This window comes from Orcinus orca, chromosome 13 (assembly GCF_937001465.1).
Source record: "Orcinus orca chromosome 13, mOrcOrc1.1, whole genome shotgun sequence".
Taxonomy (NCBI): domain Eukaryota; kingdom Metazoa; phylum Chordata; class Mammalia; order Artiodactyla; family Delphinidae; genus Orcinus; species Orcinus orca.
Window position 1 is genome coordinate 1,756,723 of NC_064571.1, and position 27,309 is coordinate 1,784,031.

At 48.6% G+C, this 27,309-nt stretch overlaps 1 protein-coding gene across 1 annotated transcript in view; it reads left to right on the top strand.

Moving 5' to 3' along the window:
• ST6GAL2 (ST6 beta-galactoside alpha-2,6-sialyltransferase 2) overlaps window positions 1-15,875 on the top strand; it is a 63,772-nt gene extending 47,897 nt beyond the window's left edge. The window contains exons 5-6 of the mRNA XM_004277720.3: window positions 709-883; window positions 11,052-15,875. Coding sequence (XP_004277768.1) covers window positions 709-883; window positions 11,052-11,305 — 429 coding nt within the window. The 3' untranslated portion in view covers window positions 11,306-15,875. The remainder of the gene's footprint in view (window positions 1-708; window positions 884-11,051) is intronic.
• The last annotated feature ends 11,434 nt before the right edge of the window (window positions 15,876-27,309 follow it).

The following is a 27,309-nucleotide window of genomic DNA, read 5'->3' on the forward strand; positions in this document are numbered from 1 at the left end:
CACATTTTGATGGGTAGTAGCAAGTGTATACAGTCCTGTATCCAGCACCACAATTAAGGAACAGAATCTTTCCGCTGCTGCAGAGTCCCCTGTGCCCACCCATCCGTCTCCCAGACCCGACCCGAGACCCAGGCAATTACTGACATCTTTCTGCGCTAGAGATTAGATTGGGAAAACATATTTCTGAAATACAGAGATTGAAACTATGGCCGTGGGCCATCCGGCCATGTTTTTTTGGTTTTGTTTCTTTTTTTTCCTTTTTTTTCTTTTTGTTTTTTCTTTTTCTTTTCTTCTTTTTTTGGGGGGGTGTGCCCCTGTTTTTGTAAATAAAGTTTTATTGGAACACAGCCTCGCCCATTCATCTTGTACCCTCGGTGGCTGCTTTCCAAGTAAATACACAGCAGAGCCCAGTAGTAGCAGCAGAGACTCTATGGCTCTAAAACCCTGATGTGTTTACTATCTGGCCCTTTCCAGAAAAGTCCAGTGACCCCGCCCTAGCCCTTCTCCCTCATTTTACTAAAGAATAAGGCACCAGTCCCCCAGGCTAGACCTCACCTCTGTACTCACCCCCTCATCCAGTGTGGAAATGCCTGCAGAAGAGGGGGTCCGCATCCCCTCCCAGCCCGGCCCCTCAGCCTCTAAATACCCCGCGACGTGGGCGCTGCCCGGCTTTTCACGGCGTGGTCCTCTGTTATTTTTTCCTCTTAGTGGTACAAGAAGCCGGATTACAACCTGTTCACTCCGTATGTTCAGCACCGGCAGAGAAACCCAAACCAACCGTTTTACATTCTCCACCCCAAGTTTATCTGGCAGCTTTGGGACATCATCCAGGAGAACACGAAGGAGAAGATCCAGCCGAACCCGCCGTCCTCGGGCTTCCTCGGTAGGTGGATGCCGGAAGGTGGGATGGCTGGGCAGCGGGGTGAGCTTAGGGTTAACAAGTATACATTCATTTAGATGATAAGAGCGCCTAGAAGCTGGCTTTACAGGGAAAACAGATGAACTGAGAACAGCGCATGACACTGTCCCGGTTCCCAGTGGGTTGTAACACGCCCCCCAGCCCAACATTTCCAAGGGTGAAACGAGGACTGCTTTACCTTCCCTCGTGACGGGCGGGTCAGGATGGGCCCGGCTGGGTGACCCCTTCGTCCCACAGGCCTCGTGGGGTCACGTGCAGGTATTCAGCTGTGGCATGGGGTGGCCTCACTCCCCTGCCTGGCCCCTCGGCGGGGACAGCTGGGAGGCCGGCTCAGCTGGACTGGTGACCGTGTGCCTGCAGGCGGTGGCCTCGCAGGAATTGGACCCTTGACGGAAGCTCAGGGCTCCTGGCAAGTGTTCCAATGACAGGAAGTCGAAGCTGCGGTTTCTCAGGGTGGAGGCCTGGGGACTCTCTGTGGGTCACCGAGAGACTCAAGGGCCGGAGACCCCAGGGCCACCTGGGACCTACCACCCACTTGCGTGCACATTGCTGACGTGGGCCCGGATGAAGGATGGGAGTTTGTGGCCAGAGGACCACACCCCAGACGTTGCAAGTTTCCTGGTAGGTCTGGGCTTTGCGTAGCCGGATTCTAGAGCCATGTCCCACTGTCTCCAGCAGACCCGCCAGCTGCAGTCTGAGAATGGACTTCCTGTAACGAGGGCATCACACTAGGCTCTTGTGTATTTTTCTGTAGCCAGGCTCCAATCCACAAGTTTGTGGTCTTAACCCACTTCTCTTCCTGTGTTTCAGCCTCTTGCCCCAACATTTCCTTGGTTTTACCCGAATAGGGTAATATTAAGGGAGGTCTTAGATCCCCTTGGCCATATGAAAGCTACAGTGGAACCAGAGGGTAGTAACTTTGTCCATAAACCACTGCTAATGTTCTCCACCCTAACTTCGGTGAATTTACACCTTGCCCCTTAACTCGGGTGCACAGTAGGTCCCCATGACTAAAGGAGCGTTTGTGGAGGTGACACGGGGTGGTGAGGGATGCAAGGCGCCGGAGTATCCGAAGCGAGGCATGCGGGTTTTGAAGCGGGTTCGAGGTACTATAATAATGTGAAATATTTTACGCAGAATTCGAGACAGATTAACGACGCTGCGTGCTGTGTTCCTCAAGCGTAGCTCCTCCCACCCATTTTATGTCATGCCGTCAAGATGCTTGGTTTCCAAGTCACTTTGCGAAACCCTAAGTGCTGGAGCTTTTTTTGTTTTGTTTTGTTTTGTTTTTTGCGGTACGCGGGCCTCTCACTGTTGTGGCCTCTCCCGTTGCGGAGCACAGGCTCCGGACGCGCAGGCTCAGCGGCCATGGCTCACGGGCCCAGCCGCTCCACGGCATGTGGGATCCTCCCGGACCGGGGCACGAACCCGCGTCCCCTGCATCGGCAGGCGGACTCTCAACCACTGCGCCACCAGGGAAGCCCAAGTGCTGTATCTTTTGTGCGGTTTCACGGACTCCTGCGGACTTCGGGAAGCGCGTGTAACGGGCGTGGAATGAGGCTGAGACAGCATAACAGGACGCGGCCACCTGATCAAGCCTCTTTCCCATCCGTGCCTCCCCGTGAATTCCTGTGGCCAATATCTGATTACAGCAGGAGCTTGGGAGACCAATGAGGGCTGTCAGGTACCCTTACTGTCGACCTGCAGTTTGCAAGTTTCCACTGACATAGTCGCAGCTGGAGAACACTATTTCCTCATGTGTTGAAAGAAATCCTGCCACCTGTGGACAGCTTCCTTTCACAGCTATTTGCTGAGCGTTTGTTTGGAGTTTTCAGGGGCTGCTGCTTGCCTGGGTGGCATCTTTTCCGGGATGAAGGGGACTGCGGTCGGATGTCACTGCAGGGGTGGCGGCTGGGCTGAGCGACAGTCCTTCTCTGCTGTCACTGGGTTTCCAACCATGGGCGAGTCACTTACTCGTGTGAAAGTCCCTGTGCTCCTGGGAGAAAAGGGAGTCAATAACACCACCTTTCTATCGGGCCGTTCGCAATCGTTATTTTCTAGCACCGTCCTGTCCAGTATAGCGGCGACTAGCCACAGGGGGCTGCTTAGATTTCAGTTAATTAGGATTAAATACAAGGAAAACTTCTCTTCCTTGGTGCACGAGCCCCATTTCAAACTCTCAAAGCTACGTGCTCCCGGTGGCTCAGTCCTAGGCAGTGTAGACGGAGACCGTCTCCACCACAGGGAAGGTTGTAAAGGACAGCACCGCTGCGTCCTGCTGACCACAAAAAGATGAAAGGGAGCTCATGGAGAAGGTACCAGGGTCCCACTGGACACTGCCCTGTGGGTGGGGACACACGTGATAGAAGATGTTTGCTGTCATCAATCAGATCTCCTGAAGATAAACTCCCAGGAGTATGAGTGCTGAGCAAAGGGTATGGCGTGTCGATCATCGTTGGGAAGCGCCGACTTACCGCTTTTTCTTTGAATTCTGACCAGAGGCCATATTTGCCCTTCCGGGTCACAGAAGGACAGCCTTACAATAGTAAGTGCATCAGAGACGTATGCCGTGAACCATCCGCTTCTCCAGAGCAGCAGTGAAGGGATTCTTACCCCTCTGGCACTGCACGTGTATTTTTTAAATTAGAAGGAAGTAGCGCGGATCCAGGCGATTTAGATGCTCCGTGGGACCAGTTTCTCTGGAGCAACTCCTTCACGTTGTTAGGACCCTCACCCTTAGCCCGCTGGGAGCTGCTTGTTCACACATGAGGGACATTTCTCTTTCATCCCCAGTTGGATACTGGAGGTCTTCTCTCGTTCTTTGGTACTAGGAGGTGGGTTTTACCGCACCGTGGCCTGCCTGAGGACAGGGAATCGTTTCCTTGGAATCCCATTGTTGCGGTGTAGCTCTCATCCAGACGGATGTTGTCCTAGAAGGTCCGTGAGCTCGTCTGGGGTCCTGCAGCCTGGCCGGATGGTTTTGCCACCTGAGGTGGTGGGGCCTCCAGCCAAGCAGGAGGCCCAGCTTCACCCCCTGGGGCTCGGGGCTGAGCGTCTTCAGGCAGACGGGCCTGGTGCACCGGCCCGACCAGCAGCATAGAGAAGGCACTCCTCTAGCCTACAGGTGACAAGGCCTTTATTGTACAAACCACCAACGCCTCGTCCTGCCTCTACTGATTATATCATAAGTGGTGTTTCTAGAATTCACCGATGCAAACGCTGTAATTTCAGCCTAGTTAATACATGCACAAGAATAATATGCTTAAAAACCAGTCATAACTTCCTTTCCTTTCCATTTTATTTTGAGTTTGGGGTTCTAATTTTCCGATATATCATCCAAACTCAGATGTTAACACAAAAGAGTAACACGTTAACCCAAACTAATAAGCCACTTAACATCCATATTTGTGAGTGTGTCAAATCGATCACATTACGGTGATCAGGAAGTTTATTAGTTACATTTTTTACACTTTACATTTAAATTCACTATTCACATTAAATAGTGAATCCTGATCGAATAATACAATATAAATGAGCTAAAAGCTTGGCTTTCAAGTATTATTTACACATTATATGATTTTACTTAATATAGTAGATGCTTCTTAAATTATTTTATTTCATGAAATGCAAATTTCCAAACCATCTTTTAATTACAGATATTTTCTGGAATTATCACTTAAAATGTCATTTGTGCTCCTTCAATAATCTTAAATATAGTTCTCATAATTTTCCATCTTATGATGAATTTATGGGGAAACCACAGAATACCTGCTAGATTTCCATTAGATCAGCATATTCGATACGCTTAACCTTTCACCCTCACCCCTCATTCAGAAACATATTTTGCAGTGTTTTATTGGACAGTCTCAGAAATTTCTAGTTTACCTCACATGTGATTATGTTCAAGTGTTACCTGGAATGGATGAAAGCCAGTATTTTTCCCGTCACTTGCATTAGGTTCTGTTTATATCCATAGCTTATTTTGCTCCACGTTAAAAGGATCCGTTCATCAAGGAAAAAATTCTCTTACTGTGAACGATTTGGGGTGTTGTTACTTTAAATATTTTGCCAGGTGCAAAGTAAGACAATTTTCGTTTGAGCACAATTAAGGTAAAGGCTCAATGATTAAACTCTGCTGGACTCTGACACATATCAAAGGCATCTCTATATGTGCACAGTAGAGTTTTAGAGGGAACCTCATTCATTCAGGATCTGTGATCATCTGAACATGGGTGGAAGTTTGCTTTTTATCCAGGTTTTGGACAAATAAACGAGTGTACATACTGCTTGTTATGCTGAGTCATAGCATGTGACATTTTATTAAGACCAGTGGAAATGCTTTTTAATTGGTTTGATAATTATATTGAATTATACAATATTTTAAAACCCATAATTTGGCAAATGAATGCCTCTTGAGTCATAATTGCCCAGGAAAATTTGCACTTTTTTTTCTTCAAATGAATCCCTCATTTGTAAAAACTTAACATTAATTGAATTATGAATTATGTTCAAAGATTTTTAAGCACTGGCTGCACACCCATTTTGATTGGCTTCGAAAAATACATTAGAAAGTGTCTCAGTATTGATCCGCCCATCAAAAAGTCCGGCTCCGCATTGAAAGCAGTAAAATTTTATTAGTGATGAAAGCAGTTACTTTTTGGTAGTCCATAAACAAAATTATGTAACATAAAAGTTCCTTAAGTGGTGGTTTAAAAACATTCTTTACTGAATAGCACAGCCTTAGATGGTCTGTATTCATTTCGCTTTTTGGGTAATCCTGAGCAGTCCTAAGAAAGGAAATGAAAAACACACAAAAAAACATTTTTAGCATAACCAGCTGTGAATTCCCCGTGTCGGTTTGGCATGGGGAAATGATTAGGAGCTAACGTGATACTGTGAATTTCCAGGTATAAACGGCATCTGTGCAGAAAAGAGCCACCGTCGCAGGCCTGACTGCCTGCAGGGTTGCAGGGTTGGCCCTTGGCTGGCATCTGGGAGCCTGGGTTTGGGGAGGCCCCCTTAAGTGCCAGGGTGGGTCAGTGTGCCCAGATGCTTATGCGGCAGTGGGTCCACGCCCAGCACCTGCCTCCTTCCGGAGTCTGGAATGCTGGTGTGCGCCCGGCACAGCAGGCCTGGAAGAAATCAGCGGCTGTGTGCTGCGTCTGGTGGGGCCTCCTAGCGAATCATCAAACCCAGAGGTGAGCTGGGGCCTCCCAGCACGGTACCTTGTCAGTGTACCTCAGAGAACATCTGAGGACCACGTGTTCGTGTTGACGTCACTTGTGGATGACAGGCCCAACATCACAGCACATCAGACGTTGTTCTCAGTACGGTAGTTAAGACGCTTTCTTCAAGTTGTCCTAAGAACTGTAGGCTATGAGCTTGCCACCTACTGTGAAACTTAAAGTTTCATTCTTTAGTTGGATTTACGTATTTTTTTCCTTAAAGAAACTTTCTCCAAATTCCCAGTTTTCAGCACTGTGCCCAGTTGAATACACGTGTGAGTTTAACTGAAGAGGCTTCTAACCGTGCTTGACAGCTCTGGTCTCTCCCAGTCTGGTCCCAACCCTATAGGTCCCACAGTCTCTCCTCCCCACACACATGCCCCGAGCTGTGCCAGGACTGTTACACCCCTCCTGACACTGAGGTCTGCCTAGGCCCCCTTTGCAATACATGAAGAAGTTTCATCTTCAGGATTCTGTGTGTGACTAAGTACTCTTAACTCCTAGGAAAAGTGATGTGCAGATATAACCACATTTAATAATGATTTTCAGTATTTATTATATGGCAGAGTCTGAACCTAAACTCAAGTTTATGTGTGATGTTGGCCTTAATAAATTAATAAGCAGAGCACGCGTGTGCCAAATGCAATGACCACGCCGTCTACAGAAATGTAAATAAGAGAAAATATCCTCCACCTTTGCGTCCATAAACCTTGTCCCCCTTTCACATGTACCAATGAGTTATAAACTGATTTCCCTTCCCTTTGAAGGTGCTGCCACACCGATTCTGCTGTCAGTACTACAGCTGGCCGTCACTTGATCACTTAGAGCAGACTCGGCTCTAACTTAAATTTTAGGATGCTCTGGACCAAGGCTAATGGTTATAGGAGCCCACAAGTTCATATGGAAGCACAAAATGAGATGCAAAAGCCAGGAGGATGCACACAGATGACTCAAAATAGACACTTCCTGAACCTCTGTCGGCCTTCAGTTTGGACGGCTGTGAACTACCTAGCAAATGTCAGTATTTCTGAAGCTCTAGTAGTCACTTTAAAATATAAAGTATATACGAAAATGCAAACATATACCTATTTACTCACAGTGAAACCATAACTTTTTGCCCAGTCATAGGACGAAATCTATATTGTCTATTTAATAAATACGTGATTTAAAATGTATTGATAGTAGTTCACTAGCAGTAAGAGGAAACGTTGTCTCTGGAAAACTTTCCAGAAAACAGTAACCAGATTCGAGCACTTAGTAGACCTTTGAGGCCAAGTAGATGGCAAGGACACCTAGAGAACTTACTCAGACTTCTTCTTACTTGGGTGGGAGTAGCAGTTCATCTCCAGGTTAGTTGTCTAACATGCAGAATGGTCAGCTACTAAGGAGACACTTCCGGGATCCTTACAGCAGAGTTTTTCAAATACGTGTGTGAGACCATCCCGGTCCTCCAAGCATGGTAAGCAGACCAGCACTGGTCCAGGAACGTTTGTTATTAGTCTACGACTAGATCACTGTAGAAACAAAGTATTTGGAAGGTTTTATAGCAATTTGACATAGCATGGCAACCTAATATGTGATCATTCTTCTCGTAGTTCATTGTTCGCGTATTTTACAGAAGTATTGGTCTGTGATGGATGGGAATTTTTTTAATGGCCCTTCACCACAGGTTGCTTAGGAATGCTTGTTAAAAATTCCGTTTCCGGGGCTTCCCTGGTGGCACAGTTCGTGCCCTGGTCCGGGAAGATCCGACGTGCCACGGAGCGGCTGGGCCCGTGAGCCATGGCCGCTAAGCCTGCGCGTCCAGAGCCTGTGCTCCGCAATGGGAGAGGCCACAACAGTGAGAGGCCTGCGTACCACAAAAAAAAATTCCGTTTCCTTGGGAGTTCCCTGGTGGTCCAGTGGTTAAGACTCCGCCCTTGCAATGCAGGGGGCATGGGTTCGATCCCTGGTCTGGTCAGGGGAACTAAGATCCCACATGCCACGTGGCATGGCCAAAAAAAATCCATTTCCTGGACCCCAACATACACCAGGGAACCCAGGTGTCTAGGGACGGGGACAAGCCCGGGAATCTGCATTTTAACAAGCTGCCAGGTCGTCCTTTCACGCTGAAGGCTGAGAACTGCTTTTGAGGAAGGATAACAACGTCTCTCAGGAATGACAGTGGCTTCTCCCACTTGGAGACCAGAGTTGCAAAGGCGACGGCTAGTGCACGCACGTCGCAGCCCCCGTGGATGAGGCTGTGTTCTGGGCTGACAGTAACGGGAGTGTGGTTTCCAGACACAGTTCCACGCTCATTTATCAGAAGCTTTTGTGCAAAAGACACCCTTGAAGGGGACTTCCCTGGTGGCGCAGTGGTTAAGAATCTGCCTGCCAATGCAGGGGACACGGGTTCGAGCCCTTGTCCGGGAAGATCCCACATGCCACGGAGCAACTAAGCCCGCGAACCACAGCTGCTGAGCCCACGTGCCACAACTACTGAAGCCGGCGCACCTAGAGCCTGTGCACTGCAACAAAGAGTAGCCCCCACTCTTCGCAACTAGAGAAAGCCTGTGCACAGCAATGAAGACCCAACGCAGCCAAAAATAAATAAATAAATATATTTTAAAAAGAAAAAAAAAAAGATACCCTTGAAGCCTCTTCACTGCGCTGCAGGAAAACCGTTGTAATAAATATACGGAGGGAGGACGTTCAGGGATGAATCCTTCATGAAGAATTCTGGGATGCTTTGATGTGGTTCCTCGGGCACAGCTGGCCACACGCCATGCCCAGGGAAGGGAAGGGAGGGGAGGGCGGGCGGCCAGCCAGCGCGAGCCCTGATGGGCAAACACTGAAGCGTCCTCAGCTCCACAGACACAGGCCTGTGACTCTCACCCAGAGACACACATGGCAGAGGCGGCCTTGCTCATCAAAGGTTTACAGTCACAGGAATAAACGAATGTAATTCTCCAGGCACGTGGCTTTCTCATCCACTGTGTCAATTCCTCACGGGTGATTTTGTGATGATGAAGAGAAACGTACACAGAGCAGGGATACCGGGGGGAAGGAGGGGGCAGGATAGTTCGGGAGTTTGGGATTGACGGGTACACACTGCTATATTTAAAAGAGATAACCAATAAGGACCGACTGTAGAGCACAGGGAACTCTACTCAGTATCCTGTAATAACCTAAGTGGGAAAAGAATTTGAAAAAGAATTTAAAAAAACAAAAGAGGCAGAGATCTTATCGCCTGTGCGAGGCTGGACTGGTGCCCACCCCCTCGGTGACTTGAAGCAGGCGCTGGTCCTCGGTTCTCTCTTGGCTTCTCCTGGATCACGGTCACGGTGGGCGGGGCCCACGGACGCGGGAGGGGGGAAGGGAGCCCGCAGAGCTGGGAGGAAGAGAGGGACTGAGCAGGGGCTTGAAGTTTCGACGCAGCTGCTGGGAACAGCGTCACTTCCTAGCCCTTGACCTGAAGAATCTCTCGTTAGGAGCGTGGTTTACTCTCAGCCACAGCAGCTTCGTGGCCCGCAAGGCGCATCCTAACGTCTTCTCAGCGGGACCCCAGGGTCCCCTCTGTCGTCCTTTCTGCTTCCCATCCTCTTCTTCCCCCCACCCCGCCCCGCCCAACATGGTCCCTGCGGCTTCAGGCCTCACCTCCCTGGGGACCTTTCTGGATCCCCAGGCAAACCAGGCCCTTCCCACTGCTCCCCTGGGCCCCTCGTGCCGCACTTTCTCCAGTTGTGGGGATTTCCATGCTGCATGCACAGTTGATTAATTAGAAATACAATCGTCCTCTGCAGAGAGGCCTTGTCTGTAACAGGAGCTGTGTGACTTCATGTATTTTTCATAACAAGGGATATCCTTTCATAAAAGTGCTAAGCATTATTTTTTTCTTTTCTTTTCCTCTTGGGGTTTTTTTTTTTTCTTTGGCCACACCACGCGGCATGTGGGATCTTAGTTCCCCACCCAGGGATCGAACCCACACCCCTTTCATTGGAGGCATGGAGTCTTAACCACTGGATCTCCGGGGAAGTCCATATGTTTTTTAAGTTTAAAGAATGTTAACAAAGATGATGGTGGAGCTAGGAAAAGAAAACTCTTTAGTATAGATCCAGAATGAGATCTGCTCAATGGTCATATGGTTTTATAGCTATCTTGAACATTAAAAAAAAAGAAAGCAACTTTAATATTGACAGTTCCAGTGAGAAAAATAATTTTAATATTAATTTTGAACTCTGTATCTCCATCTCTTTCCGTTGAAGCAACTATTTTTGCATCTGTTTTTTTATAACATGTGTTTCTTTGTTATATCACAGTCCTGCTGCACATTAGTTGGACCTGCATGTCGAAGGTGGTACATGATATTCTGACTTGGGGAAGCAGATCTGGCGCTGACTGTCCTTTCCTTAAGTTTGATCACTTTGTCTTTTCTTCTCACATTCCTGGGCCCCCAGCGGTCAAGTGGACGAGTGAATGTTTCATAGCATCACGTCTTAACACGCCCCCAGCCCCCAAACCGCATGCACGCCCCTCACTGGAAGTTAGAGCCACAAAGTGAAGCCGACAAGGAAGGGGGCACAGAGCAGGAATCTCCTGCCCCAGCCGTGCCCCTCTGCCCCCGCCCCTTCAAAGACGTCCCCCACCTCATTACCTTTAAAAAAGCAAGAAAGCAGGTCATATAGTCATTCAACAAGCACGGGCCCCCAACTCTCCACCAGATAACTGTGCTCGCCACTAGTGACAGAAAGATGGACGAGGCCCAGCCCTAACCCTCAGATCCTCTGCTGTCTGGTGGGAAAGACAGGCTGTAAACAGACAATTCCAGTGTCACGGTCAGAAGGACACAGAGATGCGCAGACAGACAGGGAAGACACGAGCGCGGAATCCGGATCCTGCGTTGCTCACGGCTCCGGTCTCTCCTGCAGGCATCCTGCTTATGATGAGCCTGTGCGGCGAGGTGCACGTGTACGAGTACATCCCGTCCGTGAGGCAGACGGACCTGTGCCACTACCACGAGCCCTACTACGACGCGGCCTGCACGCTGGGCGCCTACCACCCGCTGCTCTACGAGAAGCTGCTGGTGCAGCGGCTCAACACGGGCGCCCAGGGCGACCTGCACCGCAAGGGCAAGGTCGTGCTGCCCGGGCTGCGGGCCGTGCGCTGCCCACCGGGAGCCTGAGGGGCTGGCCGGGCTCCGAGTCCTGGAGATGCTGGAAGGTGCCCTGGAGGTGGCGCAGCCTTCGGTCGCCAGCTGTGACTTCGTGGTGGCCACGGGGGTCCTTCCCTTTCTAAGCCATTGAGTATTTACGACTGCTTTGAATATAGAAGTGGAACTCAAAGAAATAAACTCAAGAAAGTTGCAAAAAACTTTTGTAAAGAATATTTAGGAAAAAAGCAAATGTATAACAAATGGGTAAATAGCTCGAAAATGTTAGTCTTCTCTTTACTAGGGCTGGTTTCAGCAGCAGGTGTCAGGGATACACCTGATAGATGACACAGTTTGTACCTGGAAGCACCCATGCTGAGGGACAGCACATGTCCCATCAACTGTGCCACTTGTACGTGCACTTGTCACGAAAGAGCCTAGAGTTGATGACGAACGTCTGGATTAGCGCCCAGGCATGCTTACACCAACAGCAGAATCCGCGGTATATCCTTTGAGGGCTTTCTAGCCCTCGGCATCCCCATCTCTGCTCCCAGCTGCCACCGAAGGCTTTGCTCTTTGTGTATCAGACACATTTCTAAAACCATAAAGCCTTCCTCCTGCGCAATCCAAGAAAAAGCCAACCCGGAAGAGCAGCACAGGGGAAGCACTTTGTTTTCCTGCAATATTTCCTTTCTCGACTAGGAACGCCCCCAGGTGGACAGGAACATCCCTGGCAGGTAAATGCAAAATCGGGGGCTGCAGGGTAGCCCAGGGCAGGACGGCCCCGGGCCGCCACTTCTCTGGCCGCCTCACCTGCCCGCCCTCCCCATAGCCTTCTAACCACAGGCGCTGACGGTTAGGACACCCCTGGGGGATGTGGGGGGTGGCTTCCAGCCTCTAGCTTCACCCTGTGCTTCTGGGGATGCACACCTGTCTCTCTCATGCTTTTTTCTTGCAGGTTAATATCAGCTATTGGGATCCTGACGGTGATACACCGGTTTTTCACTAATTCTTCCTACAGACAGATGTTTAGGAATCCCACCCTTGTTTTCACCTACCTGTTTTATGTCAGCAACATAACAAAGCCATGTAATTAAATACAGTTGTGTGAAAGCATCGCTCTTTAACAAATAGGAAAATAAGTATTAATACACGCTTCAGAGGGAGAGGCAGGGAGAGGGAGGAGTGTCATCCCAGTGTGTTGGCTGGGTCAGTTGTTTTTGTTGTGATCTCAACTTTTGTCACTGATACATCAAAAAATAATATATTTTTTTGGCTGTAAATGTAGTGAAACAGAAACACTTTGGAATACCTTTTAGTTAAACATGCGATTTCAATCTATAACTAAAACCTATCTGAGTGGTACAGTTCAGACTTCTTGGCCATGACGAGAGCAGCTTAATTAAATCTGTCGTCTTTCGCAGTTGTGTGAACGTCAGGAGAGTTTACTGCGCAGGGTTTTCTGTTCCAGGATGGGTTTTTTCCTGAGCAACAGTGGCTGACAGAAACCAGACGCTGTGTTTGGCTGGTCGACTCAGCAGAAATCGGGTTGGGTCCCAAGCATCTCCTACAGCTTATTGTTACAGTGAAGGAGGGTGTCACTGAAAAACTTCAATCCTGACTATATCCACCAAAGCCCACTTTGCGAGCTTTGCTTCTGGATCTGTGAGGAGGGATGGTAATTCTGTTCAGCACGTTGGCTTACGTCTGAGATGTGGCCAGGCCACTTTTCTTCCTGGTTTCCTGAAAGAGCGTGCTCCTGTCCAGTGTCCGGTGAGTAACATTTCAGTGACTCTGGGCACTGGGAAGTGGCTGATACGGGGTGAGCAGTCCAGCCACCCTTGTTCCCCCCCAGACCCTCCAGGCTCTGCCTTCAGAGGCCCATGACGCTGAAGGTTCTGTAATAATCTTCCTACTGGATTTCCCTACTGGCCTCCTTATGTCCAGGGCAGCCCCCTCTGATGGCATGAGATCATGGGTAGAAGAAAATTTATGGGGGGGTCAATGTAAATATTCAAGTTCAAAAGCCCCAGAAAACACTGCAAAGATCTTTAAGTATTGATACCCTTTGTGACACATGTACTTTTAAAACATACTTTCAGTGTCACCAAGGTTACAAGGTTGAAGAGAGTAAAGAAAATTTTATTAAAAGTTTTGGATTTATTATGGCCTTAAAGACCCTTGGGAACCAAGGTCTGCTAAACATTGAGAAAATGGGGTACACGTATTAATACAACGCGGGCTGGGCATTCTCCTATTTAAAAGTTTAAATTGTTTAACTCCTTAAAAGTGTTAGGAGGTTTTAGTTGATGTGCCGGCTGCTTCTAGAATGAATGAAATCGGCCCTAAGAGGCAGTGTTTTCCCAGACATTGACGAAGCCCTCAAATGCCACGAACGGCAATAAACGCCCGGCTTTCCGCGGACCAGTTACAGGGAACGGCGCCCGGCTGCGTTTCTTCCAGGCTTCGCCTCTTCCAAGGCCCTTCACCCTCTGCTGAGGAGGGATGTTTGATAAGCCCAAGCCGTTAGGTGGCCTTCACTCTCAGGACTGAAGGAGGTCACGTTGCTTCACATCTCGAGGCAACTTCACTCGATCTTCTGTTGCTGCTACTGCCACAATGAAACAAACATGGACCAAGAATAACAACTCGCCTGCATCCAGGCCCTTCCCCAGCCCTTGCCCAGGTACAAGCGGAAGGTCTAACAGATGTGGCGCCCTCACTGTCCCCAGGGACACCCGTGCTGGTCCTGTGTGTCACCTTACAGGGCACAGGGCCCGCGGGTTGGCGGGTAGGAGTTGCAAGGAAGCATCCTCTCCCCTCAGAGCCCGCGCGGGGCTTAGGCTCACCTTTTGGTCCGTCCCGGGGTCTACCCTCGTCTGCGGGACGCAGGGCTCAAGGAACCTCGGTCCCCTCCTCCCCACGTGTCCCTCGCCCTCGGCCGGCAGCCCGACCTTCAATCCCCCCTGGGCTCCCCAGTAATCCTCTGTCATGGTAGCCGTAGCATCTGCACAAGGCAATGCTGAAACGAGCGTTAGCCTTTTCCAAATCGGGAAATGAAGTCAAGGGTTTAAAGCCGCCCCGGGTTACTCTGTTACATGATCATGAGCCGGTTCATTCTGGTGGAACAGATTAATACCTGCTGTTGTGGGCTGACCCTTCCGGGCAGGACCACTTACAATCACTGAATTAATTAGGTCCCATCTGGCTGCGGAAGTGGGATCGGGCTCACGTGAGTAATGGTAGGTGATGGAGGGATTTCGTGTGCACAAATGACATAATGAAAGCACTCTCTCTCCAGCCTTTCTCTTAAGAGATCAAGGCACCGTGCGTGGCTGAGACCGGTAGCCAAAGTGACCTGGTCTCATTGCTGCTTAGCTGTGGGAAGAAACGGAGCTGGGAGGTGGGGTGACTATCGAGGAACACGTGACTGAATGCACAGGCCAGATGGGGTCTGAATACATTCACTCAGGTTGTCTGTGTCGACTTCTCACTTTCTGATCCTTTAGGACTCTTGCCCAGTGGTTCCACAGCTGACGAGGGCAGCTGAGTGTAGGAATTCAGTGCTTAGGGAAAGTGTACCTGAGTCCAGGCTCGTGCTTTGTACTCCAGATATCTCCTTTGTGAAATTATTCTGCATGTTTCTATCTCTCGGGCATTATTTTACACAATTGGTAAATGAAAGGTATTTATCTTTCAAGGAAATAAACTGTAAGTTCTGATTCTTGCTTTATTAAGTGAGTGAAGACTTTTTAGTAAGAGGAAATCCACCAAATTTCTCTACAGGCTTTGGGCTAATGGAATTTAAAGAATTAAAGACGTTGCTAGAGTTCTTACTCGTTATAAAAAGTGTGCATGTAGATATAGTTATATAATTGTATATATACATATCTACACACATGGTTGCTTTTATATTGTCTTTTTTCATCAAACTTTATTTCTGAAACGTTTACAATAAATTTTGTTTTAATTATGCAAACACCAATTTTTTTAAGGGAAGTAAGCAAATGTTACATGTCCTTCTGTCAAACAGAAATCCAGTCTTCCCACGCACTGTATTTCACACATTCCGGCTACATTTAAAGGTCTGGCAGAAATATTGAAAAGGTGCTGAGGGTAGAACTATGACCTGAAGGTTGTATCATTGCCAGAAGTCTAGTTGAACTCTGACCTTTGATGGGTAATTGATGTAGAGTTCATGGCTTTTGCAAGATTAGGGGAAGAAACACTTATTTGGTTCTATGGAAAATAGTCTTCTTACTTGGTAGGTTTCACACAAATTAACTGCATCGGAACTGTTAAAACCTAACATTCATGATACCACACAGCCTGTTTTACTCTAGATAAAATCCTTATGAAGCTTTTCCGGTGGAAACCAGTGAACTTTTTTAACAGCTTAGGGAATTTTTTTGTATAATTTTTAAAATTGAGATGTGTACTCTTCAAACGAATTAAGGCTTGAGGTTTTCCAGGAGTCACCTTTTAAAAGTGTTTGTACACATTTTAACACTTGGATATTTTCTAGTTTGGTTTTGTATATTTTTACGTGTACACAGTGTACAGACTTTTTTCTTGTAAATAAAACGTTTTCATTTGTCTAGAAGTTTCTGTTTTAATTTGTAGAAGTTGCACAAAATAATGAGCCACCCCTAGAAAAAAAATGGCACAAAGTTGAGACCTAATTGGAAGACTGTAAAAAAGAGTAACACCAGGACTTCCCTGGTGGCGCAGTGGTTGAGAGTCTGCCTGCCGACGCAGGGGACACGGGTTCGTGCCCCGGTCCGGGAAGATCCCACATGCCGCGGAGCAGCTGGGCCCGTGAGCCATGGCTGCTGAGCCTGCGCGTCCGGAGCTTGTGCTCCACAACGGGAGAGGCCACAACAGTGAGAGGCCCGCGTACCGCAAAAAAAAAAAATACCACCACCAGCAGGCCTTCAAACACTGAGTGTGGACACAGCCCGGCCTGAAACAGAGGTTGGGTCAGTGTTCCTCACCCAAGGGTTCACTACCAGACCAGGAGAAAGGCCACAGTGAAATCCAGCAGAAAAGGCAAAGTTAGGCTAGCAGGTCCTGATGCTGACTTAGTCGGCCAGCTTCTGAGTAACTTATCGCCTTGAGGGGTGCTGCCAGCGAGGCAGAGCTCTTAGGCTTAGAGAATATAAGTAAGTTATTAGAGGGAAGACTCACCCACTACCATGTCACATTAGCCCTGGTATTTTCACACTTGCCACGTGAAGGGAAATCAGTTAATTAGGCTCCTAGAAGGGAATTCCCAGAGGCTTGTTGTTTCCGGTTAGAATGTGAGGAATCCTTGAAGGGGAGCGTCCAGGGTTCTGTGTGAGGAAGGATGTGAGCAGCTGGGGAGCCGGGGGCCCCAAACCCCCTCTGCAGGACGTGCTGGCTCAGAGGGGACACCCACACCTTGGCTTGCCATCATTTTTCTTTCCCCGCAAGATGCCTGCTTCCAGGTAATTAAGATGCAGGCCGGATTCACAAGCACCGAAGATGGGGCCCCTGGAAGGATGCTGGGATGCGGCAGCCCGGGATCGAGGTGTGTGCACAGGAGATGCGGCAGCAAACAGAGGAGCAGGGGGGCTGAGTACCTCTGCCTCAGGCTGGCGACGCATCGGGGTGATGGCCCTGGGCGCTCCGTGCTGTGCTCACGAAACCCCAGGTGCACAGAATCCAGCAGAAAGGCCCTCCGGCAGCAAACCTCCGCTGACCCCTCATCTGAGCGGGGGTTGGCAAACTGTGGCCACAGCTTTCTTCTGTCAATAAAGTTTTATTGGGCCGCAGCCATGCTCGCGTGTTGACATCCTGGCCACGGCTGCGCTATACAGAGTCGGGCAGTTGCAACAGAGGCCGTGTAGCCGCCAAGCCTAAGTATTTATTAACTGGTCCTTTACAGAGAGGATCTGCGGAGCCCCGATTGTAAACACAGTATATGAGACCAGTTAGGCGAGCCCTGTGGCAGATGGCCGGCAGGCAGTCCTCACAAACCACCTTCTAAGGTAGGTATGATGTTAGCTGCAGGAAAGCTGGGGTCAGCGAGGTTATCCATCAGCCTGCAATCCCACAGCCAGGAAAAGGCAGAGCCCGGCTTGCAGTCCCCGTCTGACTCAAAGCCCCTGCTTGGAACCCTTATGTCAGGTTTTTTAAAATTATTTTATTTTATTTTTATTTTATGTTAGAGTATAGTGGATTTGCAATGCTGTGTTAGTTTCCGGTGTACAGCAAGGAGACTCGGTTATAAATGTACGTCTACCCATTCTCGTCCGGATTCTTTTCCCATATAGGTCATTACAGATTTTTGATTAGTACTCCCTGTGCTCTCCAGTAGGTCCTTGTGGACGGGCTTCTTAAAGCAGCCTCTCCCTGAGGCACTGCTCTGCTTCTCAGATACCCCACGGACTCCAAGGGCTCAGCTCTGGGAGGCTCATTATACTTTGAATATTTTGAGAAATTGTGCTTTGAAATTTATGGAGCAGAGTTCTCTAAATCCCCGGGACACTGACAGTATCTGAGCAGCACGTGTCAAGGGCAATTTCTATCTTGCGGTCAGAAGCCAGTCTCTGTTTGTCACAGCCCAGTGGAAGGAGGAGGTCTGCTGTGCACAGAGAAAAAGCCAGCACAGGGGACTGGCTTCCATAAACTCCACTCCCAGCTCCCGTCCTAACTACACGGTGTCGTGCCGGAGAAGCAGACTTGGAAAATGAGACACTAGGTGTGAAATGATCACAAAAGTCAAAGGGACAGAAAAGTCAATGACTTTGAAAATACATCGTCTCCTGCCCCGGCTGCCTTACTGGTACACAGGAGGGCGGAGGAAAAAGGATTAGAAGAGCAGCGTGGCCCTTGTCTGCTGTAACGCGATGCGGGCACGAAGGGGTGCGGGATTGCTCTCATCTACGAAGCCTGTTTGAAGGAGCCCAGCAGGGCACTGGCAAACCCGGAGGAGACATTCGGAGGCCTTGGCGGCCACGCTGGGCCCCAGGAGAAGAAAAGCCAGCAGAGGTGGTACAGCCGCCGCCTCTCTGTAGGGACCAGAGAGGCTGACTCGGAGCTCATCCGGAATAACGGGCAGGCAGAGGCATCTGGACAGCTGTCATCTAACTACACCCCAGGTAGGTAGAAGAAATGCGACTCGGGAGGGGAGGGGAGAGGTCAGCTAGGAGTTTGGGATTAACAGATTCACACTACTATATGTAAAATAGATAACCAACAAGGACCTACTGGAGAGCACAGGGAACTATATTCAATATCTTGTAATAACCTGTAATGGAAAAGCATCTGAAAAAGAATATATACATATAACTGAATCACTCTGCTCTACACCTGGAACTAACACAACATTGCAAACCAACTATTCTTCCCATTTAAAAATGGTTACAAAAAAAAGAACTGTAACTATTTTCTCCGTAACTAAACTTAATTTCTGTCTTGAATCCCCTTCTCAACACAAGGTGAAAACTACCATTTTTCATCTAATCTAAGACATCATTCAGCATGAGATGCACCTGTCTTTTGTGAACCACTACAAACAAAAATGCTTTCATCAGGGCTTCCCTGGTGGCGCAGTGGTTGAGAGTCCGCCTGCCGATGCAGGGGGTGCGGGTGCGTGCCCCGGTCCGGGAGGATCCCACATGCCGCGGAGCGGCTGGGCCCGTGAGCCATGGCCGCTGAGCCTGCGCGTCCGGAGCCTGTGCTCCGCAACGGGAGAGGCCACAGCAGTGAGAGGCCTGCGTACCGCAAAAAAAAAAAAATAAAAATAATGCTGTCATTAAACTAGTGGACCCTTCGGTGTGTGCTGTGAACACAGCAGCCACAAGCCACAGGAGGATACTGAACAGCTGAGTCTCATCAGAACTGAGACGTGGAGTGTAACATACACCCTGGATTTCTAAGACTTAGTGTGAAAAGATGAATGTAAAATATCTCAATAATTTTGTTATATTGATACATTGAAATGAAATTTGAGATAGAAGGGGTATTCGTGGTTCCGAGAGACTGGAAGGCAGAATAACTTAATAAGAATTAGAGAGCTGGTCCATGACAGGACCGTGATCTGATCCAAGCCGCTGGTTCCACAGCCCTTACTCATGTTGCTGGGATGCTTCTGTGTCACTGGCTGCGTGAAGGAGGCCGCTAGGACCCCACTAAGCTGCCAGGCCCACTGGGCCACCACACTTAACGGTCGTCACGAGACAAATAATCAGACTCTGAAAACCAGCCACCCTCACCCTTCCCCAAGGAAAAAGAAATCTGGAAAAAGGAATCAGCACTGAAGCTGGCGCTGAGCGCCCGCTGTGTAGCAGATACTGGGCCAGTGTGATCCCGTGAATCCTCAACAACACCCTCGGGAGGGATCCTCACCCCCACTTGATACACAAGGAAACTGAGGCCCCAGGAGACTTTGGACGAAGCTCGTCGTGACAGAGCAGGGTTTGAGTTCAGGTCCTCTCAACCCAAAGTCTGTAATTGTTTCACCTAACCTTTCTGTCTAAGGAACAAAATGAATTCCAAGGAAAAACACTGGGGCTTGCCCTATGCAGAAGACATGGGGACATTCACCATGAATTCATAGTATTTCCAAGGAAATGTCCTTCACTCTTCTACAACCCAACTTTGCTGACACACCATCGAGTACAAAGCCTCAGGGAATTCCACACAGCTATGAAAACCATGGCTAAAAAGACAAGTAATAAGATAGGAGAAAGTTCATGGTATAATGTTAAGGTCAACAAATAGGACAGAAACTGTATAATTAAAATCTCTTTCTCATGTATGTACACACACATACGCATATATTACTTACACATTTATATACATATGCACATATGAGCCATATGTAAATACACAGATGACTTAAAAACATTTTAATATGCCAAAATAATCAGAACAAGCGATTATCTGCATGGTGGGAAAATGGGTGGTTTATATCTTATGATCTTACCTTACTTATCTTAATTGTGCTTAATTTTACACATTTTTAAAAGATCTATTGAATATAATTACAAAAAGCAAATTTTAAAAGTATTTAGGAGGTCTTGTGCTCTAGTGGGAAGAGATGGGCTTTGACAGAGTGGCTGGGCAGAGAAGAAAATCCATGTCCTGCTTTGTGTTTATTCATTTATGTGATCCAGGTATGACAGGGGGTCAGAGCCCCCAGATATTCGCAGCAGTACAGGCTGGCTCAGCGCCCGGCACCCAGCGCTGTCACCGCCAGCTGCCATCACGCCCTGTGGCAAGCACCTGGGGTCACATTCCTCATTAGAAAGGCTGTTTGGAAACTATCATCAGCTATTTTGAAGCTGATGATATATGTCAATATTTTAATGTCCCGTAAGTGGATAAAAGAACAGAAGGGAGAAAGACCTTTACTAATAAAGTTACAAGGGCTCCTACAAGCTGCTCCCCGCTCCCCCTGGATTCAAATTCCCACAGACACCTGGCTGTATATCCCAGAAGAATTTAGCAGAATGAGTGTGAAAAGCACATATGTGATGTTTGAGATGTTGGCAAAATGACTGGGGTTCAAAACCAGATCAGTTTGACTAAAAAAAAAAAAAAAAAAAAAAAAAAAGCCCAATGACGAAACAAAACACACACACACACAACTCGGGACCTTTTTAACCATAACATATACAAAGTTACTTCTTTCATGTTATTTAAGTATCTCAAATTCAATTTTGCAAACATAAACTGAATTTTTTCCAATATTCAAGTTCTGACCTTTGATTCCTCAGCCCAATAAGACCTTCTGCAGGAGCTCCCTCGCCCTTGAGCCACACTGGCTAGAAACGCCCTCAGGAGATGAGTCAGACAAATGCGATTTTCCTCTTTCAAGCGTCCTAGTCCCTCTGATTTTGGGGCGGGGGGGGGGGGGGTGAGAATAATGCGTGTGAAAAGGAAAGCTCTATTAAGTGAGAAATGCTATTCCTAAAATGAAAAATAAAGCAAAACTTATTCTTGTATGGAGAATAACTGATTTAGAAGAGAATTTGCAGATATGAAGGATCATTCCAGAAGCTGAGGTAGCAGAATTATTCACTGTTGCCTAAAATCAAAGTCAGCTGACATCGTCAACCTCATCCTTTAGGGATAATGAATTTTTAGAAACCACATTTCTATATGTTAGCAAATAAAATATGAGGTGCCTCAAAACCCACTAAAAAGTTATCTGCACACAATCAGAACCGCGTAGAGACGCAGAAGGAAACGCGATACCAGAAGGTCATCGCCCTTCCTGTGGGCTTTTTTAACCAGAAGGAAAATTTCCAGGTGGACTTGAAGAACGTCTAGGCCGTTGTCTTTGTTACCTTTATCTCGGACCCTTTCCAGCTGTGATGGAATAAGCGGGTGGAGGTGGAGGGAGAGAGACAGAAAGACAGTTTTCAGTTATGAGCTGACACCATGGTCCCCACTACTCTGTCTTTCTCCAAGAAGTTGTGAAATGGGCATCAAGTAGAGGAATGGAAAGTCCTTTCCCCAGTACATTCTAGATTTTCATTAGCTCTCTCTGCTCATGTAGAGCACTAATCACAGTTCCAGCCTGCCTGGGCCAGTGAGGGGAAGGTGACAGCGTCGTGTCTTCAGAAGGAAACTTCCACTGAGGGACGCTGTCCAGAGCCACTGCCTGGAACGTCAACAGGGATGGAAAAGTCTTTTTCTCTCAAGTCCAGCCTCCATCTTGTTCTTGTCCCTAATCCATCCCTCTTCTCCTGGGCCCACAACTGCACACACTGATAGACTCAGTACTGACGCGTGATGGGAGGTCACCTGCCGGTGAGCAGAGAGGAAAGTGGATCCAGACAGGGGAGGAATGACACAGGTGAATCAGCCAGGGGTCATCGAGAAGACGTTTCAAACAGAGGCACTGAACTTTGTGAATCAGTTACGCGGGCAGTAGAAGAGCTGAGGACCCAAAGCGTGGGTGTGGTCAGACAAACCAGGCGGTTTGTCCCTCCTTGGGCCAGAGGGATGACGGATGGGGTCCAGGATCCAGAGGCCAGAACTGCAGCCGGCCAGCAGGTGAGACCTGAGCCCACAGAGCCGGGGCCTTCCCAGGGCGCCCAGGCCCATCGAGGGGACTTGGTCCTGCCAGGAACGCCACAAAGCCGAGGGGAGGAGGGAAAACACCCCGGCATCACGCCCAACCCCCCACCTGCCCTCCAGTCTCGGGCAGGTGCCTCCCACTGGCTGAACCTGCATAAATGCCAGAGGAAGGGAGACCTGGGGAACATGATTCCCTGGGATGCAGAGCAGGGGGTGGCCCAGTCCCAGGGCGAGCAGGCAGAGGGCCAGCACTTCTGCATTTGATGGGAAAGTTGGATGCCATGAGTTTGGACCAACGTAGTGAAGACAAAGATGTGTTTGTGTCACTTTTCATCTTCAGTGGCTGCCCATCATTTATAGCAACTGTGGTCAATCTTTCATCTTCTGTGCCAATTCTGACCAATTAGTAGGGGCTGCCTGGACACGTGTTTCAAAGGACTTTGAGGCTAAGACTGGGCTCAGCGGAAAGAGCTCTGTGATCTCTTAGCGTCGTTTGGACTTGGTGCGGGCTGTGGTAGCAGGTGTACCCTACACTTGCCATTCATCGTCTGTGCGTTAAAGCCTACACTTCCTGCATCATCTGCCATCACGGCTCCTATTCTCAGCTCCTCAGATGCAACCCCCCAATTGGGATCTCCAGAACCCCGCGTCAAGGGTGACTAGCCATCAACAAGCCCCTGAATTCCCCTGATCCTCGACCTCTCCTTTCCTGCCCGTTCCCTGCCTCACATGGACCAGGTCTTCGGGAAAGACCAGCAGATGAATATGAAACTGTTTCCCCTTATGTTTCTCCCTTACGTCTTTTACCTACTTTAAATTCTGCATTTCATTTTCTCCCACGAACCTCTGCAATCTAGTGCTCTTCATTCACCCTGACTTTGAGGGCTTTTTCTCTGTTTGAATGTTTGTCACAGCGAATCCCTAGAATTCTTATCTGAGCATATGAAGAAACGGTCCCATTAATTTAGGTGGGAAGCTTCAACTGAATTGGTTGTAAAAACATCTCAGAGCAATACTGAAATTTTCACTGTATTTCCCCTTTAATGATCAATGGAAGTTTCTAAATATTTTTTTTTCTCTATTTTTTCTTTTCTTTTTTTTTGGCCACTCTGTGCACCTTGTGGGATTTTAGTTCAAACTCGTGCCCCCTGCATTGGAAGCGTGGAATCCTAACCGCTGGACCTCCAGGGAAGTCCCTCAATGATTTACTTTTACTGTAATTGCTAGTTTAAACTCACAATCTTCATAATTTCTAGTTTCTCCTAATTATGAAACAAGCAGTTGATCTGATTAGTGTACTTCCCTAAATATATTCCATGATATCCTCCTGGAATCCTTTCACATCTGCAAAAGCCCTTTTCACTCCCGCCAGGATAGGGGGGTGAGGCCTGCAGGTGTGAACCCACTACCTTTTGGCTTCCGGTCCTGCAGATGCTTCCCCAAGGCCATTGTCCTGGTGAGTAACTTTTTCTGTCCAGATCTTTGTTTTTATAAGATTTTCTTTGTGATTCAGGATTTTCCAAAGAAGTTCATCCTACTGGGAGCTGATAAGCCCTTTCCACACGCCGCCCCAAGTCCTTCTTTTCTCTTCTGGAACACTCAAATTCTAGCCAGTTCTTTTGAGTAACGTGAATAGCCTCTCCTGCATTTTATGAAATAAATCCTTTAAAAATCATGTGTCTTAGCTCGAGAACCCTCTGTTCTGACCTAATCAAACCCCCTGAATCGCTCCTGGTCCTTCCTGTTGCCCGAAAGCTGTAACGTCTTTACCGGCTGAGTTTCAGTGGCAGCCCTCCCCCCGCCCAAGTGCTTCACCCAGCCTCCCCCCTCTGATGGCCACATCTGCTAGGGGAGGGGTTTGTGCTTTTGCTTTTTGTTTCCCTCTTGCCTGCGTTTGGCTCTGTGAGTTCTTTTATTTTTTGGTTAGACACTGCTAGTTGCCTTCCCTGTGTCCGCCTCATTTTGTTGGGGGCACTGGTGTGCGCCCCCAAGGCACCAAGTTTCCCAGCCTGCCTCAGGAGGGAAGGCGCCGTCCTGGCCGGCGGGTGAGAGTGGGAGTGCTGGGCGGACAAGATCGCTGGCAGGTGCTGGCTCCCTACTCTTTCTACCAGCAGGAATGGTACCCGATGCTGCAGGCAGAGAAGCCACATTCTAAGCACAGGGAAAAAGCCCGTCACCTGCTCTGCGCAGGTCACCAGAGCAACGGAAAGAGCCTGAGTCTCTGATGACATCGTGAATCTCTGGACTAGCTTTGGGATGCTGCCTCTGGTCGTCTCGTTACAGGGGAAATGTAACCCCTAATTGGTTTAAGCCGCCCTAGATCAGATTTCTGTTACTCACAGCTGGATGTAGCCCTGAATTAATAGTCTCAGCTGTTACCATCTCTCAAGAAACCAGCCAGTGTTGGGAGGCTAGGCAATTCCCACTCTACAAGCCGCAGTGGACAAGCCGGCCCATGGGCAAGCGGTTGTCCCAAGCTGTGGGCCTCCAAGGAAGCGTCTCGGTGTCCAGTTCTCCCGTGATGTAAGTACCAGCCCGATACACCGACACAACAAAGTACCACAGGCTCGCACAGGGAGGGGGCTGGAGGTGGAGGGGGCCTCAGGGATGAGCGCTCAGGCCGCCATCCACATCTGAAGCCGCACTTCTCAGATCAGTGGCCTTGATGGTCCAGCTGGTTTTGCTATTTAGAACCACTCACAGCACAACTGTGAACCAGATCTCCTTCTGAAAAATTCTCTGTATTGAACAGTCCTGAATTCCTTAAGATTTCCCTGCTTCACATCAAAGCCACAGGCCCATCCTAATGAACTGCCTGGTCCTTTCAGAGACGGAAGGGAACGAGCTACTTGATGTTTGATGTTCTTCCAAAAGCATAAATTACCAGCTCAGCCCACCTCTAGCACCCGAGTCAAACAGACTCAGGGAAAATGAAATGGAAGCAGACAAAACCTCATCTCCTGGCCTCCACCAAACACCTGGAAAGTGGAGCAGGAAAAAGGCTTTGTCTGTACGGTCTACGGTTTGAAGAATTCACGCAATTTCTTCCTTTTCTCCTCTGTTTTCTGAAGGCTTTTTTCCACTTCCTCGGTCAATAAAGAAACGCTGAGTGACAGCTGTTTCGTATCTCGCTCCTATAAATTGGAAATGGATTTATAGTAACTCAGCAGAATTCTGTACCACAAAAATCGGTAAACCCCGCAGACTGGGGGAGAGGGGTTTGACCTGTTTAGGGGAAGTGCTAAAGGATTAATGAAATACAGGGGCGCGCCCTAGTACTGGGCGTGCGTCTCTGGCTTGGCCCTCTCCACCTGCCTGTCCTGCGCAGGGACCCAGGTGGGGCAGCCTCTCTCTGTGCGGGCACGCGCGGGGCTGAGCTCTAATAGCTTTCACACCAGCCCCGCCCCCATTCCCTGCATCTGTGCAGCGCTGTCCCCGCCTGAGCATCCCTCCCTCCACGGAGCCCCTCCCCCTCGGCATCCGGGTGCAGTGGGTGAACCTTTCCCGTGGCACAGGGCTGCGCTCGTTCCTCACCACCTGTCCTCTGCCTCCACTCCTGGGGTCCTTGAGGATGGAGATGACACCCCCATGGGAGCGGTTTTGAACTAATCACTTGAGTTCATCAGGATTGGCTAGGACAAGCACGCAGCCCTCTACTCACCTCCACGCTTTATCCATCTTGTTCCACATCTACAACACCTTCCCTCTGTTCTCTCCAGCTGCTCCAATACTAACCATCCGCTAAGAACAAGCTCAATTCCCACCTCCTCCGTAAAGCCCTCCAGGACTACCCTCTGTTGATTCTTTTCCCTGAGATCCTAGAGCACGCTATACCAACCAGTTTTCAGAGGAAAATTCTTTGCCTCTCCTCCTGTGTGTTCATCTTTTCTCTCCAACTCGACTATAGGGTTCTTGAACAGAAATCAGTATTACTGAGTGACTGAATATACTTTTCACAAGTAAGAAAAATCAACTTATGGGCTTCCCTGGTGGCGCAGTGGTTGAGAGTCCACCTGCCGATGCAGGGGACACGGGTTCGTGCCCCGGTCTGGGAGGATCCCACATGCCGCGGAGCGGCTGGGCCCGTGAGCCATGGCCGCTGAGCCTGCGCATCCGGAGCCTGTGCTCCGCAACGGGAGAGGCCACAACAGTGAGAGGCCCGCGTACCGCAAAAAATAACTAAATAACTAAATAAATAAACTCCAAATTGAAAGCAAAAAAATTTTTTAATGGTTTATTTTTCTGACTGAAAATGAACAAAAAAGTTTATTTTTCTGAAAATTATGACAGTACTTCTCAGTTCAAGGCAAATGATAAATTTTGTGGGGGAATGAATTTGCAGGATCACGATTACTAGTTTCAGATGCACAGCATAATGATTTGATATTTGTATATATTACAGAATGGTCACGACAATAGACCTAGTTAACAGCTGTCACTACAAATAGTTAGACATTTTTTTTCCTGTGATGGGAACTTTCAAAAACTTATTCTCTTAGCATATCAAATATGTAAGATGGTATTAACTATAGTCACTATGTACATGAAATCCCCATGACTTATTTATTTTGTAAATGGAATTTTGTACTTTTTTTTGTGGTTCGCGGGCCTCTCACGGTTGTGGCCTCTCCCGTTGCGGAGCACAGGCTCCAGACGCGCAGGCTCAGCGGCCATGGCTCACGGGTCCAGCCGCTCCACGGCATGTGGGATCTTCCCGGACCGGGGCACGAACCCGTGTCCCCTGCATCGGCAGGCGGACTCTCAACCACTGCGCCACCAGGGAAGCCCCAGGAATTTTGTACCTTTTGACCCCCTTCCCCCAGCCCCTGCCTCTGGCGACCACCTATCTCTGTGTCTATGAACTCTTTCTTTTTTATTCCACATATAAGTGAGATCATACAGTATTTGCCTTTCTCTCCCTGACTTGCTTCACTTAGCCTAATTCCCTCAAGTTCCATTCATGTTGTCACAAATGGCAAGAT